Below are 20596 nucleotides of genomic sequence, written 5' to 3' on the forward strand. Positions count from 1 at the left end.
GAGAGTTGTCAATGTCATATTCAACCTACAACTTTGCTCTCTGAGCTACTAGTGATAAAGGGAGGTAACGTTTTGTTCACTAACATTTTACTCATGGAAATTAGCAACAGGAAACATAGTTGTTAGTAACCTTGCCAATGCAAAATTTTTTCATTAGTTTTACTTAAACTCCTCCATCCTGGCTTTAAATGATTATGTGATTAGCCCTCTATCCATTCCCTGGAAGACTAACTCAAAGTTTAATGGGGTTCTTAATTTCTGATACTCAGTCAAGTTATAATCTTTTCCTCTAATTTCACATTGGATATGGCTTGCCATTTTTCCCTGGGCCATTGTGTAAAAGTTATGCACATCTTTATGCTGGCACCCTGCAGAACATGTTGCAGTGGTCATCATATTTCCCACTATGCTTGCTAATTGATTTGCCATACTCTTTATACCTGCCTGGCTGGACCCACATAACTAGTTTTGATCACTGGCCATTCTTCCAGACTTGTGACTGTTTCTTGAAGATTCCTCTCAATTTACTGACATCTTTCTAATTTTAAGGACACCAGGACTAAATATTGTGTTAGAAGTGTATCTGTGCCCTCAGACTCAAACTCTCATACCTGAAAAGAAAAGAATTTTTAAAAATGCTTTCTTGTCATCTTATACTGAATTTTAATTTTATTTGCTTTTTGTGAGTGCCTGCTCTTCCATGTCCATGGTGTAGTGGCAGAGATGGGTATCCCAGTGAGGCTGCAAGTGAGGAATGACCTACTCTGCTTTTCACGTTGCGCCTTTCTCATCCCTGTAATTCTTGGGTCTTTTGGGCAGAGGAGACAAACCCCACTGGCATTGCCCCAGCCATGTAGCACGTACTTTTGTGTCTCTAACCACAGAAAACATAACAGTTTTGACCATGTTAGTGTAATGGGACAGGAGGATGAGCCAACCCTTCAGTCCTTGCATCTGTGTGCAGCAACAGCAGCCGTTGCCTTAGATTTGAATGTGCGCAGGATATGGGTCAGTGCTGCACAATCTAGTCATTTTGAGAGGTGCTGGGCTTTGCATTAATGATTAGAAGATGGGACTCTGTGTACCTGTAAGCCATAGATAAATAAATGGCTGTCAGTATGCCAGTGGTCCTGAATTATGTGAATGGATTATATTGGCATAAATGAACTGCTGTGGACAATTCCACAGGTAACATGTATTAAGAATCTTGCTCTGTGGGGTTTTCTCTTGTTGAATGTGTGCACTTTTGGTTTAGAATAGTTTTAAAAGCAATAGTTTTGACATTCAGGTAATATATTTGGAAGTTTTATATGAAATTTGTACTAATGATAATGGAACCTGAAAGTATGGAAAATAGAGAGAAGAATTATTTTAGTTTATAAATACAGTATTTTAGCTATATCAAGAAGTATTCAGGGCTGACTTTAGGGGGAAGGGGAAAAGTTTCAGTTCTGTGAGATATAGCAAAGAATGAATGAGAAAGAATACTTAAATTTGTTACTTTTCCCCTGTACAGCAGTGCCTATCGCACACCTCATTAGATAAATGACTAAAATGCCAACTAATTAATGAATGTGTAGAGTATTCAAAGAAAAATGCCTAAGACTTTCCTCCTTTTCTGAGCACTGCATGCAAAGGAAAGAAGTCCTTCTGCTTGTCAGGGATATAATGAAGTTAAACAGTGACTATCTACAGGGATTTATATGGACTTAATCTTTGGTTTTCATTACTGCTTAGATGCTGAAATTATAAAATTATCAGGTAAAATTTCGTATATCAAGCTTCTCTCTTCTTAGATAGCTGTAACTGTTTAGTTTGTAGTTTACCTTGTGTCTCTAATTTGTGTTTGTGGTTCTTTTTGTGTCTTTTTATTTTAGTTTTGAAAAATTACAACACAAAGTCTTTGTACAGGGGCTGGACAAGGTGTTACTCTTCAACTGATCTGAACTGCAAATCTAATTACTTAAATTAGAACCATAGGAGCCTCAAAACAGCCTTCTAGTAGGAACAATATGGATTAAAACACTCGTGGCTATAAAATAACTCTTAAATGGCTTCAAAAAGAACATATCACAGTATCTTCTAACAGCAGTGCTCCGAAATTAAAAGGTGGAAGCTGAAAAGAGGAAAATCTTTCTTCTCTAAAACTACCACAAAGAAAACACCCACAAAACCGTGAACAGCAGCAAAAAAAAACCCCTGAAAGCCCCCAAAAACCCAAACTAAAACAAAATCAACCTCTAGAAACAAACAAAATGGAACAAAATGGACCCCATCATGTAAATAAGGTGGCCAAAGGCACATGATACTATGTGCTGCTCTGGCTGCTGCTGAGCCTGGGCCAGGAGTTTACTGTTCTGGGTTTTTTTTAGTGCTCTGTTTCCTGGGAAAGACTGAAATTGGATGAAGAGCTAATGGGGAGTACTCAGGGAGAATTCAAACACACAGGATCAGCAGAGAGAAAGAGTACAGACCAGAAGTATAAAATATCCATGTTGAGAGGAAGGAGCTGTACCTGGTCAAACAGAGCAACTTGACAAACAGAAGGCTTTAGTAGTTCTCAGTGAAATGGTCAGATTCTGGTACAGTCTGATTGTGGGGAATCTAATTTTGTACATGAAGACATACTTGAATGTAACTCTTTCCAGAGTGACACATAGCACATATATTTCTTCCCCCGTCCCAAGTGTTCCTGATTTGCAAATTTTACTTTCAGAAGTGCCCTTACGTTTGTTAAAGTAATGATCAATCCTGTTGACTTTGATGTAGTTACTAAAATTTTTTGTGCCTTTTTCATTGTAAGCTTTGCTTAAAGGAAATGTTTGAGCTGCAGTTTTCTGCGTTCCCTTTATTTGAATGACATGCTAAATCCAGAGGGCTTTATGAGTAATATTCTCCTTTTGATTCAGATGCAATTCAGGTCCATGAGAGGACCAGTAGCTCAATTATTCTTAGCAGCAAATGCAAACTATAATAAATTTGACTCAGTGCCTCTGTACTCCCAGGTAATGCCAAGAAACAAAGGCAGAGCCATTTTTGACACAATGACACTGCTTATCTCTCTTTGGAGTAGTTCTGATCTGTTATCAGTAGATGTGCCTGGGACTTTTCATATGTCACCACACACGCACATTCTCCATCACCCAGAGGAAAAGATTACTCAGAATCACTTGTTATTCTTTTCTGTATAATTGCTGGTGCATCATGGGAAGCTACGATGTGTGGTGAAAGGGGCTTGTGCACAAATTTCAATTCTTTGTAGGCATCTGTCTCTATCTAGCAGCAAAAAATAGCTGTGACTAATGCTGGGTCATCAGTTGTCAGATCACAGGGAATACAGAAACTCATTGAACTAAGGTGTTTCAGAAGATCTAAAGTGGCCTGAATATCTGTTAAAAGAATTGCCGGGATGCAGACATGTACATTCAAAACATTTTAAAGGGTGCTTTAAAAGGTGTTTAGGAATCCATGAAGATTGTTTTAATAAAGAATCTAGAAAATTGCGTGGATGTGAAATGGTTGGCAGTTCAGTTGTGTAGCAAGATGCAAATATTAAGGAAAAAAAAAAAGGAAAAAAGTGTTCAAAAAGATTTGGAATACATACTGAAATTTTTAGCAATGCAAGGAAGTACTTGTTTCTAGAAAATAACAGAAGTGTGGTAGGAGATCAGAAGTCTTCTATTTTCTGTGCAACTTGCCTGTAATCTTCTTTGACAAGGACTAAAGTCTCCCTTGGACTTCAGTGGGATTTAGTTCAAGTTCTAAATTCTGTAAAAGAAAATAAACCAATCTTTAATATTGTGAGATTATTCTTGCTGTGTTTGACTGACAGTCACTTTCCATAACCATGCAAATATATGCATGAAAACCCAAGTCCAGCTCCTTTTGATTTTGTCTCATTTGTGGCTTCTGATGCTTTCTCCCAGAATATTATAAAGTTGTTTTTTGCTAATCAGTAGTCTATTTAATGGCATCTGTTTTAAAATCACTGCTTTAAAAAAAGGTGGAAGTCCTGTCCTTTGGTAGTTATTTCCCCATGTGAAAGACCAAAAGCATGTATAATTATTTGTATTTTAAAAATCCATATGCAAATTTTTCTTTCCAGAAGCATGTTATGAGATAGACTCTCTTATATATTTCTAACTGCCATGACTCTAACACTGTTTGTCTGTCAGTGTGATTGGAGAGACACGTCACTCTGTGTTTAGTGCTTTATGCAACTAAAATATTTACTTATTTCTGTTTATGGTTTTGTCACATTGCTGAGACTGTATTGTAATGGTATGGTGGGTGAGTAGAGTGCAGCATGTACTGCTTTGTACTGCCTAATAGTATTAATGGATTCACTAAGTTTTGTGAACTTTTTTTACTGTCTCCCTTAACTTTAGCAATGCTTTAGTCACTGTCTCTCAAAATACCCTCAATGTCAAGCTCAGGAAGTGTGGACTGGATGAGAGGGCAGCAAGGCTGATTGAGAAGTGGCTGAGCAGCTGATCCCAGAGGGTTGTAATCAGTGGCACAGGGTTTGTCACTAGTGGTCTACTCCAGGGGCCAATACAGAGCCCAGTATTGTTCAACTTCTCCTCAACAGCTCAGAGGAAGGGTAGATGCCTCCTCCGCATGTTTGCTGATGACACTAAGCTGGGAGGAGTGGCCAGTACCCCAGAGAGCTCTGCAGCCCTTCAGAGGGACCTTGGCAGGCTGGAGAGATGGACAGAGAAAAACAATCCGAATTCAGTGGAGACAAATGTAGGGTCCTGCACCTGGGGAAGAATAACCCCAGGTGTCAGCACAGGCTCAGGGCTGACCTGCTAGTCAGCCTGCTCTCCTGCAGAGAAGGACCTGGGGGTCCTGGTGTCCATGAGCCAGCAGTGTGTCCTTGTAGCCAAGAATGACAATGGTAACCTAGGGTGCATTAGGAAGAACACTGTCAGCAGGTCGGGGAGGTGATTCTGCCCTCCTGCTGAGCCCTGGTGAGGTACATGTGTTGTGCTGAATTCTATGCTCTTCAGGACAAGAGAGATGTGGAACTCCTGGAGCAGGTCCAGTGGAAGATGACAGAGATGATCAGGGGACTGGAGTAACTCTCTTATGAGGACAGGCTGAGAGAGCTGAGCCTGTTGAGCCTCGAGAAGAGACAACTGAGAGGGGACCTGATCCCTGTCTGTCAGTGCCTGCACGGAGGGTCAGAGCAGGGACCGGGCTCTGCTCGGGGGTGCTGAGCCCGGACAAGAGGCAATGGGCAGGAACTGATGCACAGAAGTTCCGCCTGAACCTGAGGAAGATCTTTTCTGTGCAGGTGAGTAGGCTTGGGGCAGGTTGCTCAGAGAGGCTCTTATACAGGAGATATTAAAGGACTATTTGGACACAATCCTGTGCCATGTACTTTGGGATGATCCTGCTTGGCCAGGGAGGTTGGACCAGATGACCCACTGTGGATCCCTCTAGTTTGACCCATGCTATGATTCTGTGATATGTAACAGAATAATAGCGTAGCTGAGGTTTGAAAAGGCCTCTAAGATCATCAAGTTCCTCTTAACACATTATCACCATGTTCACCACTTAAATATATTCCCAAGTGCCACATCCATGCACCTTTTGAATACTTCCAAGGATGATGATTCCACCACTTGCCTGGGAACTCTGTTCCAATGCCTAATCACTCTTTTAGTGGAGAAGCAGAACAAATTTGTGTTATATAATTTTAAATGTAGATTTAAAAATACATTCTAAAAGGTTCCGTATTTTTGATGAAGACAAAAGTGAATGCCAGCAAGAGTTGTTTACAAAATCTGCCAGGTAAGAAAATGCAGAATGCTGCCATAGTTCTGTGTATGTTTCTGAATATGATCTTCAGTGGACCGCTTCCTCAGCTGATGTGTGCTAAGTGGGATACAGTATTTCAAAAGCTCCAGAGTAGCAATCAAGATTATTTTTCCTGTACTTCTATTGTTTTTTTAAGAGGTCCACTGAAGTGTAATTAAGTGTTTCTCAGCACAGCACTCATATATACCAAGTGATGGAATATCTTGCAAATTTACTTGTTCATAACCTATTGAAAAACCTCATGTTTATCATTCACTCATAGTTGTGGCAGTTGAACGCCAAATAAAGAGTTTTTATTCAGCTTCTGTGTCATAGCTGTACATAACACAGTAGTATTTTTTGCTTATTTGTTGTGTTGTTGTTAAAGTTATTTTGTTCTGTATTCAACATAAAATAAAATTATTGTCTCCAGGCTGTGATTTTAAAAGACTTGTCTTTTGGTAGTGTCCATTAAACAGGAGATACCTTTTTGCCATAGAAAATTGTTGCTTCTGGCTTCTAAGTCTCTTCTGCTTTTATTTGCATGCATGTAATCTACATACAAATTGGAAGAAAGATTTGACATTGGAGTCTTTTGTAGTGTGTTTAAATATTAGTTTTGAATTGTCTTCACATAGTCTAATTCACCTAAGGTCAGTTACAAAAAGAAAAAAATTTGTTGGGCTTTTTTTCTGTTGAGTAATTCAAGTTAGTTTTTCACCTCGTCAATATCTAAATGCCTTCATCTTCTGCTGATTCTCAAGGCACTTCTTCAAGGGTCATCTATTTCAGAAATTCAATTTGAAAGTTCGGTTTGGATGCAGTCCTGCAGTATGTCTTCCGAATCTCATAATTTCTACCCTGTCTTTGTGATGTGATTTATTGTCAGATTATAAGGTTTCAAAGTGTATCTCAGAATAGAGAGTGTTGAGAGTGGCTTGTGTTCATGGTGAAATGCTTTTTGGAACAAATTTTGTTTTGTTTGAGGAAGGAAGCTGGTCAGAAGTAAAGCGATATGAATGATCTGTTTCAGGATCAAATGCTGGCCTTATTGAAGTAGAAAAGGAGACTAAAGAATGTGGCAGTAATAGGAGTCCACTGAAGAATTTGTAAGCATTTTCAAAGATAAGAGAACAAAAACTTGAAGATAGAAGTATTTACTGTATAATTGTTACACATGCATGAAATGTTGATCTGCTGTGGCATGTTGTGTGCAGATATACTGAAAATGTATGAATGTTGTGAGTTTATAGCTAGTAAATGGTGAAAGAATTCAATTCCAGCTGCATCTTTTCAGATGGATCTTATTCCTATCTCTTTAATGTAGAAAAGATTAAAAGCATGATGTCTATATCATGCTGTATTTTCAGAAATATTATGTAGCTCATTAAAGAGGTCCTTTGCCCCAAAGTTGTTATGAGCATACTTTTTTTTTGTATCAAAGTTTCAGTAATTTTTTTTCATCTTAACAATTTGTTCAAAAGCTGACCCAGACATATAATCAATTCCACAGTAGCATTTCATACTTCAGGTTTATCCATAGCTTGCTTTGCTGAGTTTTAGTGTCCTTCCTAAGGTATAAAATTTAGTGCTGATTGCATTGCATCATTGATGAGCTAGATCTGAGATTTTGGTGTATCGTAAACAAAATCTCTTATGAATTCTGTAGCTTCAGATGTATTATGGTCAAGTCCTACTTACTATTTCTTTTTTATTTTGTTATAGATTGGCATTACCATCAGATTCCACATGACAAAAAATCTTGTTTTTCTTCATCAAGTTTGCAAGAAACAACATTAGGACATGGAGCTCTGGCCCTACTAGAGATGACTAAAACTGGAATAGAAATTAGATCACAATTTCCACACTTAATAAGGCAGTAAGTCAGTTGTTGCCATGGGACTGAGCTGGTTGAATTGTCTTAACTGTTCCATAGGCATAAATCTTAGACTTGGGCCAGATGCTTCACACTGTTCCTGCTGTGCAAAACAGCTGGAAGTTCAGCTTAAAGGATTCCTTTCTTAGAGAGAAGCAATGATTGGCATGGAGCTGAGATAACCTGAAATTGATGGGAAGCTACATCCCAGATACAGTATCACTGTTGTGGCTTTAGGCTGTATATCTGATTCTGGGGTTTGTATCAAGATAGGTAAAACTGCAGTTCAAGGCTTGGGAAGCAATCTTACAGATGGATAAAGAGAGGTGAAGCTGGTTGGTTTCCTTTTATGAATGTGCTTTGCCTCAGTAACTTTTGCTTTGCTTTCTTTTTCAGTTTTAATGAGTATTTTTCTTTGCTCTGGAGATGCAGTTTTGGGGTAACATTTTGCCTGGTAGTATAATCGGTTAAGACTTTCCACTCCTTTTTAACTAGCTTTGAGAAATTGTAGTAATGTCAGATGAAGATGAATCTGCTTATTTTGTATTCAGTTGGGAAAGATTAATTCAAAAAATAGCAATTACATGGTGCATACCCATCTAGTTGATGAATTAGTTCCCCAGTGGAGATGATCTCTTGCATAATAATTTTTCTGTAGAAGGAATAGATATGGTTAAAACACATTGGAAAATTCTTGCAATGAGACCCCTGTGAGTAAAATTGTTACTAAGCCAAGGCTGTCAATGTTAATATTATTTAAAGCAATAAGAAGTTTACATTAAAAACGTGAAACATGGCAGTTCCCACTAATTTCTCATTTAATACTTTACTATTTGTTAAATAACAAAAATGTTACTAGGCCATTTTGAGTGTGAAGCTTGTTCTAAGCTTAAGGGTTGAGAAATATATGTATTGCAGAATGCCTTTTGCAGAGGGTCTGAGTAAAACAGAAACGGCACCGTCAGGGAGGCTTTGTTTACACCCAAGATTTTAACTGTTCCTGTAGCTAAAGCAATATAACTGAACAAGCAATGGTGAATGTGTTTATGGGAACAGGAATAAATTATACTGCTGTAAGCTATATTTAGTAACTGCAATAAGGGTGTACTGAGGAACTGCATTGCCAGAAGGAAAAATCATTTCCCTCACTGGAATAATCATGTTGTACTTCTATGTGAAGGCCAGGCCTAAATTAATTCCAGTTGCATTTCTGAGTTCTTAAATGAGAAAGCTGCTTCAATAATGGCTTTCTTTGGCTTTGGGAGGATTTGACACTTTAGAGGTGCTGAACATCTGCGTCTTCACTGAAGTCTGTGCTGTTTAAGGTGCTGTAAGTCATCACGGTAGTGTGTTTGTGACTTGGCTCTAAATCTTGTTAAAGTCAGTGGGAAAATGCTTGGGTGGATGGAGGACAGGAACCCTTGGGAGACCTTTGTTTGCCTGGTATATCTTGCTCTCTGACAAATCAGGTGTGCAGGCAATAGGAAGCAGTTTATCCTCAGAGCAGAAAAATGTGCCAAAGGGTGACTGTGCGTGACAATCACAGAGGCGAGCTGAGATAAAAATCCAAGTTTTGTTTTGTTCAGTAGTTTTATTTCCACTTTTTGCTTCCATGCTCCACACATAGCTAACACGAGTTGACAAGCTGAAGCAAAGCACTACCACCTCTTTCTGTGGGAGGTGTAGTGGATGTATTCTCCCTGTTGCTGGATTCACTGGGCTCTGGATCAGAGCCCGAGTCTGAGCAGTCAGGTTTGAGACTATTTCTAACTTGCATTGTCATTGACCTTTTAATTTATTCCACCTCACAAGACAAACAGTATGTTGTTTGGTTACTAGTTCCTGTTTGGCTGCACCATGGCTGCTGCTGGCAGAGCCAACCACATGATGACCAAAAGGAAGAGAAAACTCAGTTCTGTCAGGTTTCTGCACATGTAACTAAGCAGAAGTTAACTTTCAAACCAAATACAGCTTCAAAGTTATGTTAGGTTGCTTAGGTCTTTACCCAGCTGAATTTTGAGTATCTGCACTCATTAAGTTGGGAAACCCTTCAGCCCCTGTTCTTGTTCTCAACATTGGAGCAAACACATACCTAGAAATTCTGGAGGCAGCAAAGAGGTGTGCATGCAGCCAGTCTTAAAAAGTAAGGCTTTTCCAGTACCTCTTTCAGTAGCAGAAGGAAGAAGTAATGGTTACAAATGTTTCTTGAAGATGGGGTTTGGTAAGAAAAGGCTCACAGTTCTCAGGAATTTTTTGGGGTGTTCTTTTTTTTCTGCATCACACAAAATTCTCTATAAATGACTGCATTGAGATATAACATTTCCTTATTTGGGAATATTTCTTTATTTAAAATAGTGGTATTTGACATCATCATCTGACATGATGACAGATGAATCAGATTTAAATAACCCAGTCCTCAGGGAAAATACGCCAAGATGAGGGGACAGAGATGCTGCCTATTGAAAATGCCTAAAATGTAATTAAAACAAAAAAGTCATAAAATGTTGGATTTGTATAGTGATGGGATTTTAATCAGCAGTTATGTGGCAAAATCTGTGGTCAGCTCTAATAAATGTTCCTTCTGCTTCAATTTATGAGAACATTTGCGGCTATTGAAGAAACAGCCATCTTTGTGTCTTAGTCAAAAAATACATAAAATAGTCTAGAATAGATGGTGTGCAAAAACAGGTGACAGAGCTGCATGTTAATTGATCGATTTGTGGAACCAAGTGTGAGAGACCTACTTTTTCATATTGATTGCCTCTTACACTCACTGGATTGTGAAAGTGGAACTCATTTAATGGAAACTCTTGAGAGGGAAACATTAAAAGTCATACCTGGCTTCAGTTTCTTGTCTATACAGAAGCTATATTCATGTCATTTAGAAAGACTGTACGAACCAATTTTCAACAATTTTTCAGCAAGTGTAATACAGCCAAAATTTCTTAAAGAAGACTGTACTATCCTGCTTTGGCTTAACTCACAGCAGACATGAGCCCACACCATATATTATTTAAATGTGTAAGTAGACACAATGTATAGGATTTAGAATTGGAGAGAATATCAATTATACAACAGAGACCTTTCCATTTTCTTCATAGTTGAATGCTTGTAATGCAAAAATTAAGATGTGCACTAAATATAAAACCAGAAGGACATGGTGGATAGTTAGATAACTGAGTAAACTATCATGCTTATTTGTCCTGTTCTCAGTAGTGAGTTTAATGAAGGTCTCACTGGACGATAGGGAAAGCAGATGTGAACTGAGCTGCAGAATCAGGATGGTGCTTTTGAGTGACTGTTTTCTGATGAAATAGGTTCAGGGAATCCATGTAGTGAAGCTGCTCTTTAGTGTGACTGTAGCTCTCTCAAATTTTAATTTGAACACAGTTTGACAAAAAGGTACAGATACCAAGTAAAATACAGACTTTTGATGGAAGGAAGGAGCTCAAGACATCCAGAGCTTTTGCTGAACCAAACAGAAATGTACAATGAGAAAGACCTCCTGCTGAGTCTTGAGTCAAATACAGAAGCCAGATAGAGGAAAAACTGGGCATTACTGGTTTTCTAGTTCTGATGTTCAAAGAGCGACCTTTTTTAAATCAGAAGTACACATATTGTTAAATGTTACTCTAAAGGGAATATAATGCAGCCTTGATACTCCTTTTAAGAACACTGAAATTAGGATATGTCAGTTTAGCACAGTAAGCTTTCAAAATGGGCATGACGCGTTTTATTTTCAGTTGAGCACTTCAAAAGCCATAAAAATAGATGTTACCTCTGTTCTGGAAACTGTCAGGAAGCTATAAATAAGCATAAAATAATACAGGAGTAGGAAAAACTTTTGTGCCAGCAGTTAATATTGTTGTTTCTAATTTTGTTGTTTTTTTTCTTCTTTTTTACAGTGTGTCCTATTCAGTGCATGTCTCTGAGGATTACCCAGGTACAGTGCAACATTCTTGTCCGTGACACATGTAGGCATGTTACCACAATTTGCTGTGTTCAAATGAGAATATCTGAAAGGTGTTGATGTCTTCTAGGTACATCTTGTACTACTCATTTCCCATTAGTTAAGATTATTTTCACAGTCACTTCTCCTTTTCAGGCATCATTTATCAGTTGGGTCAGGGTGAGAACACAGGTTCATGAGTTTAGGTAGGCTGTAGCTTGGGGTGCTGGAGCCAGCAGGGATAGGAGTGAGGAACTGCCCAGCTTCTCTTTGGCATGGTTGATGAAGCTTGATCTTTGAGGAGCCTGAGCAGGCTGGGGCAGGGCCAGCAGAGCACTTGTGCAGGAGATGTTAGTGAGGCTGCTGGTGCTCTCCAGTCTCTGCAGACTCTGCACTGGTGCCTCTCAGGGTCAGCAGGAGCCAAGCACTCGTGTGCAGCTCTTTGGTAGTGCTGGCTCACAGAGGGGGTTCCCAGCTACTCAGCCCAGCCTGCCTTTAGTACTTGGAGCTGGCTTGGCAAAGGTATTTGCGTAACCATGTGGCCAGTCTTGACAAGGCGTGTTATTCATAGAAAACAGAAGCAGGTGAGAAAAAAAGTGAGTTTTCACAGAGCCTGTTTCCTCAATTTCCTTCACAAAGACACTGCACAGATACTTCAGGCAGCACAGGCTATCAGAAGCAGAAGAGGGAAGTGGAGATGACAGGTGCTGTGCAAATAAAGGTTTATGGTAGTACTGTTGTACTCTACACCACATTGTGCACCAGTGATAATTTAACAGTGTAAGAATGATATGAAACCCTCTGCCCTTTTTTGATCTTTATCTGTAGCTCTTCTGGATTTTTTTTCAGAGAAGTATAATTTCTTTTAGAAGCTCTAAAGAAGTGTGACTTTGATCTTCTTCACTGATAAGCAGCAGATTCTGTGTCATCAAAACACCACTGTTTGAAGCAGATAGGGAAAAAAATGAACAATGGTTCCAAAAAAATGAGTTCTGTGAAAGAATGCTAACAACCTCTATTAGATTTATTTTTTTAACCAGTAAAAATTGTGGAGGAGAGTGAGATTCGTGTATTCAACATTCAGAAATGGGACAAAGTGAGACTCATAAAATGCAGTCACCCCAGTGATAAATCAACTTACAGATTACTGCATTGAGCTGACAATGAACAGAGGGACAAATAGTTGAAAAAAATCTTCACCGTGTGCTATTAACAGTTTCTTCCATTAAATATCACAAAATTTGACCTCTGGGAACTTCTGAGTAAATGGTAAGCTGAAGCACTGAACCGGCAGGTACTCACACAGGATATGAAAATTCATTTCCTGACTAACTCTTCTGTCTAATAGACCTCAAAATTTCCTTGTGGGCATTATTTGCAGCATGTCCTCATAGCCTACAAGCCTGAGTGACTTTAGTGTCCCTGAAACCTGATGAATATGCTGTGCCATCACACCCTATATTTTAAAGGCAGATAGCAATTGAACATTTCACACTGTAGTTAGCTTGGAACAGAAAGTAAACCAGTACATGTTTACTGATTAGAATACAGCCCTTCAGGGCTTCAGAAAAGGTGATTTCATTCACATCTCAAGCTTTTGGAGGATATATATGTGCTTTATAGTGAAGAGATGTTCAGTGTGTTTGGAACAATAAGGACTTTCTGCCGTTTTGCAGCTTTGATCATAAAACATTCATTTTGACTCTGCGAGCCTGATTCTTTGTCACCTGCTTTTGTCCTAAATTTCTAACCTAATGCTATTCCTGACACAGTCAGCTGTGTCTCCCTTCTCTAGCATGTATCTTAAGGAAGGTTTCAGGGACATGGCAGGGTGTGATGGTGTCAGGTCTGGGAAGCTCTGTGCTGATGTCCTCAGCTGGAAGGTGTTCTCAACTACTGCTGTAAGTTGATAGAGTCCAGAGCAGCACATGATCTCAAATTAAATTTATTGCAGGATAAACCTTTACAGATTAATGTTTAAGTCCATTAGCACATAGCTATAGCAAACTTGTGTAATACAGAGTGGATCAGATTGGCAAATCCAATACAAGGCTGTCAGTTGATCATTAGATAAATTGCTAATGTGTGCAATAAATATATAAAAATAGGAGAAATTAGGCCTGATACAAGTGACGTAATTCAGCTAAAATTCTACCAACAAAAGTAAATTCTGGATACTAAAAGAAGAGCCTTGGGTAGTATACATACTCCCACAGCCTGCTTTGCTGTAATGTATTCAGATCACCACTTTGGTACTGACTACAGTGTGTAACTGTTGCTGAATTACTTCTTAAAGCATCAAATACAAGCAGCTGAGTTTTAAATCGTACCTATGGAAACCGTAATGTGATGTGGCAACTTTCAATAATGGAAAGTGTTTTAGGGTTTCCTATTTAAGAGTGAAAGCTAAAAACATGCTCACAAAGGCACACTGAGGACTTAATAGGAATAGTGTTGAGACAGTAATGTCTGAAAGTTATATATCCATTGCTGGAGTTGTGAAAACTTAACTGAAAAGTGTAGAGCCAGGTAATAACAGTTTCAGCAAAAATCGCTGTAACAATTTTCTCATAACATAACAAGTGGAGAAAATAATCCTTCTAAGGAGCAATTTTAGAATATAACGTCCATTAATTGACTGAAGTCCCACTTACATGAGTATATCATGACTCCTGTGGGAACCAGCAGAGCAGCAAGCATTTTGCTAATGAATTTATGTTCAGAATTATTTGTGTTGGCTGACAAAAACTTGTAGAACTTCTGTAATCTTTTCTCCCAGTGATTTGTAGGTTGCACACCTTCTTAGACCTCAGTAGATTGCAGCAGAGATGGAGAGAACCAGTTTGGCAGCTAGTAGCTGCATCCCTCTGCCAGGTCCAGGCAATATGTCATCCAGTGAAGAGGATAAGTAGTCCTAGGTGTCAAGTGTTAGAAACAGGTTGTTGAAGAAAACAAATTGAAGCCATTATCTTAATTTCAAGTCTCATCATATTGATGGAAGGAAAAAAAACCTGAATAGCTGCTGAATAGCAAAGGAAAAAACCAACTTGTCAGTGAAAGTCATATTATCCAGCCTCCAAGAAAGAATTGACAATGGACATGAAAATATAATTGAAATCTATAAAACCTGTAGCTGAGCAGTCTTTTTTCCATATATGTATGTATATTCTATACCGAACATACTCTGTTCCTAGTTTTCTGTACAGCAATAAGCTGTAGCACAAGGATTTCCTCTCTCCCTTCCGTGTATGTGGTGTTAAGTTTATTAGAGCCAAGTGATGGCCTCAATTATGTCAGATTATTAGACTCCGTAGCAGTAACTTAACACTCCCAAAACTGGGAAACAGATGTGCTTGTACTGTATGTGCAAGGTGGACACAGAAAATGGTGACAAGGTGGAGAATATAAACAGAGGCAGGGCAGGACTTCTTGCAGAGGGCAAGCTGCAGCTGTCCTGTGCAGGACAGGCTACAGCTCACAGCCCGTCCTGCCAATGGGCAAAAGTAGGAGAAGGCATTGATGCTGGCAGGAGGGTCCCCACTTAATTTACACAGTGCCGTGGCTGTAAAAGATGTCCCTGTGCCCAGTGTGTAGCTGAGCAGCGCAGACTGATGTTTTGCTGTGCCCATGGGAGTGCAGGGCTTGGGCATCAGCACTCTTGGCCTCTGCAGCAGTGCCCCCACACAGCGTGTGTGTGGAGCCAGCCACAGATCCCTCAGATTGCCACGCAGGACAGCACAGGAGTGGGAGTAGGCAAAGGTGTGGGACAGAGTCAGACCTGGCAGATGTGTGGGAGTGTGGCAGAAAGGCTGTTTTGTGGGTGGCAGCCAGGAAAACCCATCTGTATGCATGGTGTAGGTGCTGCCCTGCCCAGCCTGGCACACAGTGTAAGGAATAGCCACAGCCCCATGCTCCCTCTTGGTAAAGGTGGCTAAAAACTGCTGTGATACTCCTCCCAGTTAATGTTAACAACTGCAGTGTTCACTGGGAGCACTCAAAAGGTTTGAGGCTGCAGCAGTATGCTTAAGATTGTATGTGATTTCTTGCATGTTGCTGATGTTTGTGGGACCAAAGTGTTTAAAGGTATAAATACATCAGTCCTTCTTTCAGTTCTCTTATTTGTCACTTTATCTGTGATTGTCTTAATTGTCAGGCTTTCTGTTCTAGAGCATAGGTTTCAATTCAGTCCAGACCATTAGAAAACAAAGTATCATTACTTTCATAAGCAGTTTAGCAACACATGCATAATTAGCTCCTGCAGATAGTACAGAGGACCCTGCTACTTCTTGGTTTTTGTTAAGAAACATTAAGTTGGAAAGAGAAAAAAGAAACCAAAACAAAAGAACCCCAGCAAACACACTCCTCAGTCTAATCCCTACATTTTTAAAGACAATTTGGTGAAATAGTTATAATATTCATAAATACGAATGTTTAGGTTAAGTGGGAGGGATTTCTTTTCTCACTGAATCAGGTGGAAGAAAGGTTATCCACAGATTTGAAGACACGTCAAATAACTTTTATGTGACTAGGCAAAATGAGGCATAGGTATTAGGCATAATTGGCTATTAATACCTGGCTCTCAGTACAGCTTTCACTCTGCATATCAGATCTAGCTTGAGTTTTGGTGTCAGACACAGCAAAAAACATAGAACAAGTATTAATTTTGGGAATGCTTGGCCACCCTAAGCCTTGTGGGTTGGTTCAGAGTAGCTCCTGGTGTGATTCACAAAACCCATGACATCACACTCCATGGTTTTGCTTTATAAAGTTTGGGTCTGAATCTCCTGTACTTACATATACTTATGTACTTATATATTTTTGTTTTTGTTAACAATTTCAAGGAAAAAAAGCCAAACACACCAGGAAGGTGGTTATGCTTTCCTAAGCATTCTGGGGAGTGGCTCCTTGTGACAAAAATCTGGGATAGGAAACATTGGAAGGGGCTGACAAAGCACAATGGAACTTCACCATGCAAAGTGTTTTTCTTTCGTAGATAACACTTATGTTTCCAGTTCTGATAACGATGAAGATGTGTTAGTTACAACAGAGCCAATTCCAGTAATTTTCCACCAAATTGCTACAGGTAATTCTATGTCCGGAGAGTTTTCTCAAATTCAAAATTTTGGAGGAAATCTAAGATGTTGTCTGCACTTAGAGGGAGATATGATGTTAAAGTGTTCAGCTTTATAGTTTGCTATTTTCTCTGGGCTTGTTATAGTAAAGTGTCCTACATTTCAGAACAGAAGAAATGAAAATATTTCTTTTGGGGATCATTACAATTGTATGTGGAATGTATTTTTTGCTTCTAATGTCTTGCAGCCTGTGCTAGAGCAATTCCCCTTGAATACAGCTAGACATGCTTAATACTTTCAATTATGAGGTTTCATGATCAGTTTCTTAAAACTTCACTAAATCTTCACCACAGTCTATAACTACCACTGCATCTGGTGAATTATTTCAGGAAATGGTTCAACTGTTTCACTAAATTGCACTATAGAAAAATGATTTTTTTTTTCCAGTGATTTTTGGGGCCCTCTCATTATAAATTATTTCCTTATTTTCAAAAAGTACTTGATACATAAAAGGGTATGCTTGTCAGACATACAGGCACATTTATATTGTATTTAATAAAGATTGGTGCACACGCTCCATGGAGACAGTTTAGATTCTAGTAGACAAATTATCGGATAATTTCAGGCTGCAGATTAAACTGCACAGAGTCTTAATTCTGGCAGTTCTTCAGATAGAAACACTTGACTTTTAATTTTTTATTCTTATAATTCTTTAGGTCATTTTTTTGCATAACAGAGAATTATTTTGAATTCCACTGGGGGACCAGTATGGTCTTCACTTTCTATCTCATTTATACAGATGTAAATCAAGAATAATCTTATTGAAGTTATTGCAGCAGAACACAAACAAAATCTTGCTATTATCATCAGAATTTTCTGATGAATTTTACTTGTAAATATTTCTTTACTTTGAAAAGAAATGAAGCCTGTAATTTACAATAGAGTAAAAAAAAAAATCTGTATTTTATACAGAAGATTTTGTTTTCCTGGGGGGTTTGATTTTTCATTCTTTTATAAATTACATTAAATTAATGAATGACACCAAATTGTAAATCATGAATTGGGAAAAAAAAATGTCCTAGATGGATCTGCTGAGTTTCAATCCACACTTTAAAAAAGTCTTCTGGGAAGTAGAGGCTTCCTAATTTTACACTGTTGCATTGTAAACTCTTTGATGCATTTCATATCTGTAACTTTTTGTTCCTTATTTGCTCTACTACTGCAACTAAGAATTCCAAGTCTGCAAAACTATTTCACTTTTTTTTCCACACATATGTTCTTTGTTTCCCTTTTTTTTTAAGAATTAAGAAAAACCAATGATGTCAACTATTGCTTATCCATAAAGTCAAAATTACAGAGGGAGAATGGAGAGGTATGTATTTCTTAAATGCATATTTTAACAGAAATTATTTTAAGAAGCAAAAGAAAATAACAGAATATGAATATTTACCATAGACTTCCTATCAAAATGTGCTTATTCAATCTGTGCATGTTTAGATGTTTTAGAAGGTGACCACATTTCTTTGGGTTTCATAAATGGATTAACCAGTGATTCACTTAGTTGGGGTAGAGATTCTCCTCCTAGGAAATACAGTTTTGGTGTTTCAGGTTTTGTTCAACAGTGTTATAGACCCTGTTGGCCCTAAATACACTGCTCTCCTGGAAAAGTAGATAGTGATTCCATTACCTTTCAACCTACTCTGGCACATAAGACCTCATCTCAATTACTTCCTACTCATTGCTTCTTCATATAGCTTGCAGCAATCCCACTGCAGACTCCAGACCTCTGCAGGACTCTTCTCAGGGTCTTGAGTGTTGGGGTCTTCCAGGCACGGTGGCATTTGCCCTGTGCCTCTTGCACAGCTGACCAGTCTCGCTGAGACATTAAGAAAGAAGTGGCACTAAGGTGAAATCCACACTTGGGTCTTGACAGTGTCATGGCCTCAAAGAAGGTACCACATAGGCTCTTGCCTCAAGCAAGAGATTAAGCATTGTCAGGACTTCAGGTGCTTGACCTAAAGTCTTCCTTTGGTAAGTGTGGCTGCTGAGTTTCTTACCCTGGAAATGGGAGGTAAGCATGTCTTCATGCTATGTGTGTTGGTTTTTTAGTAAATGAAATGTCATTTGAGGTGAAAAGCGGCACTGAAAATACTTTGCTTCTACTGCCTCATTGCATTCAGTGCTCTATGAACATAAGACAAACTAGTGTGGGAAGAATTTACCCATTTTCTTAAAAGCCTGAAATATAGTTAGCTTCTGTGGGACTGAGTTTGAGTTTCTGTTTTGTTTCTAGTTGAATCAGGTACTTAAATGTGAAAGTACTGTGAAAAAACCCTTTATAAAAAGTCTCTTAACACTGGTTATTTCTGTTGGCTAGGCAATTTAAGGTTGGTTAGGATATGATGGGTCTGTCACTATTCTAATGTGCGAGTTCTGTGTGGAATTTTTGTTCAGTTGATTTCTGTTTTGAAACATACTTTCCTCTGAAGTAATGTATTGTAAAATGAAGAAGACTAACGTTATTTTATTTATTTTCAATGAAGTAGAAGTAGAAATTATTTTTTATGTCTTGCCAGTAATCACCATGAGATTGGATAGATAAACTTTTGCACTGTTTGTATACATACAATGAATAGAGCAGGAATTTAGAGGCAGAAGTAGAAAAATGGGATTAAAATGTCTGACCTTAGAAATTGGTGATAAGTGTATATACATACTGACATTCATGGCTATGGAATTTAGTGGTAACTTCTACTTTTTTAATTCATATTTCTGATTTCTATTCCATTATGGCATGTCTGTGTAGGACACAGATAAGAAAAAAGTGGTTAATACATTACATTCAGGCTGAAGTAAAGAATGATTTTACTAGGTGTTCTTTAGGGGCTACTAGTCACCATACGCCATAGAAATAATACATGCAATGTGGGAAACAAGAATTACTCTCTCAAGCAATTATATAGTTCTAATTAAAAGTTGTAATGGTGGGAAACAGAATATAACATTTCGTCTCATGCTGAGTTGAAGTCAGTACCAGGATCAGTTTCATTTATTTGACAATGTTATTCACAAAGCAGCCTATTTGGAGCAGGTTTTACTTAGGTAAGCATAGGACTCTCTAATCCTTACTTTTTACTGTCTCGGAGAAGAGCTACTCAGAAAATTAAGTTTGAAACTTTCCTAGCACCAGGATGTAGCTTCTGTTAAAAATAATAATTAAGCAGCAGAGTATCAGGTTTTCACAGAAGGAAACATAAGATACTCCATGCTAGGACTTGGATTATTTCCTGAAACTATTAGGGTTTAATTCTGGGAATAAAGTGAAATAAAACTGTAGTAGGTTGCTGACACACCAAAAGATCTCCATCCAGAACCAGTCTTGATGGGAAAGTTATGCTTTGTGTAGCAAAAGCACAGAGTGAAATATCCCCACAAAGTCTGCTGAATTATCCAGTTCTTTAAAGTACCATGCTGTGTTTCTAACCACACAAGTATTATTTCTCCAGCATATATTCAAGATGTTTTTATATACCCTGTATTAGATGTGTTTTTCATGTGATATTTCATCATTCTTAAAATGGGTCCTGTGGAAAAATTATACTGAAAGATCTTTTAAGAAAGGATGCTGTGAGCTTATTTGTAAAAGCATAATTCCTGTAGTTACATTTTGATCTATACATGCAAGGTCAACGTACTGCTTTTATCATTGTTAACTTTCCTTTTCCATTAAGGAGTCACGGCACAGCAGCACAGTTGAAGAAGACTCTGAAGGAGATAATGACTCTGAGGAATTTTATTATGGAGGACAGGTAATTCAGGAAATTGTTTGCACAAGTTCCAAGAAAGTAATATTTAAGAGTTCTTTTGTTTATTGCATTACAAATTTACAATAAT

At 38.4% G+C, this 20596-nt stretch overlaps 1 protein-coding gene across 5 annotated transcripts in view; it reads left to right on the forward strand.

Moving 5' to 3' along the window:
• The window catches only part of PARP8 (poly(ADP-ribose) polymerase family member 8), a 112615-nt gene that overhangs the window by 41747 nt on the left and 50272 nt on the right, over positions 1–20596 (forward strand). For 4 of the 5 annotated variants that reach the window (XM_021553888.3, XM_085567492.1, XM_085567490.1 and 1 more), the window contains 4 exons: positions 11587–11624; positions 16624–16713; positions 18004–18074; positions 20434–20511. In XM_021553888.3, the coding sequence (XP_021409563.1) occupies positions 11587–11624; positions 16624–16713; positions 18004–18074; positions 20434–20511 (277 nt within the window). The remainder of the gene's footprint in view (positions 1–11586; positions 11625–16623; positions 16714–18003; positions 18075–20433; positions 20512–20596) is intronic. The other variant, XM_021553889.3, reaches the window with a different exon arrangement.

Source organism: Lonchura striata, chromosome Z (assembly GCF_050655825.1).
Source record: "Lonchura striata isolate lonStrDom1 chromosome Z, ASM5065582v1, whole genome shotgun sequence".
NCBI lineage: Eukaryota > Metazoa > Chordata > Aves > Passeriformes > Estrildidae > Lonchura > Lonchura striata.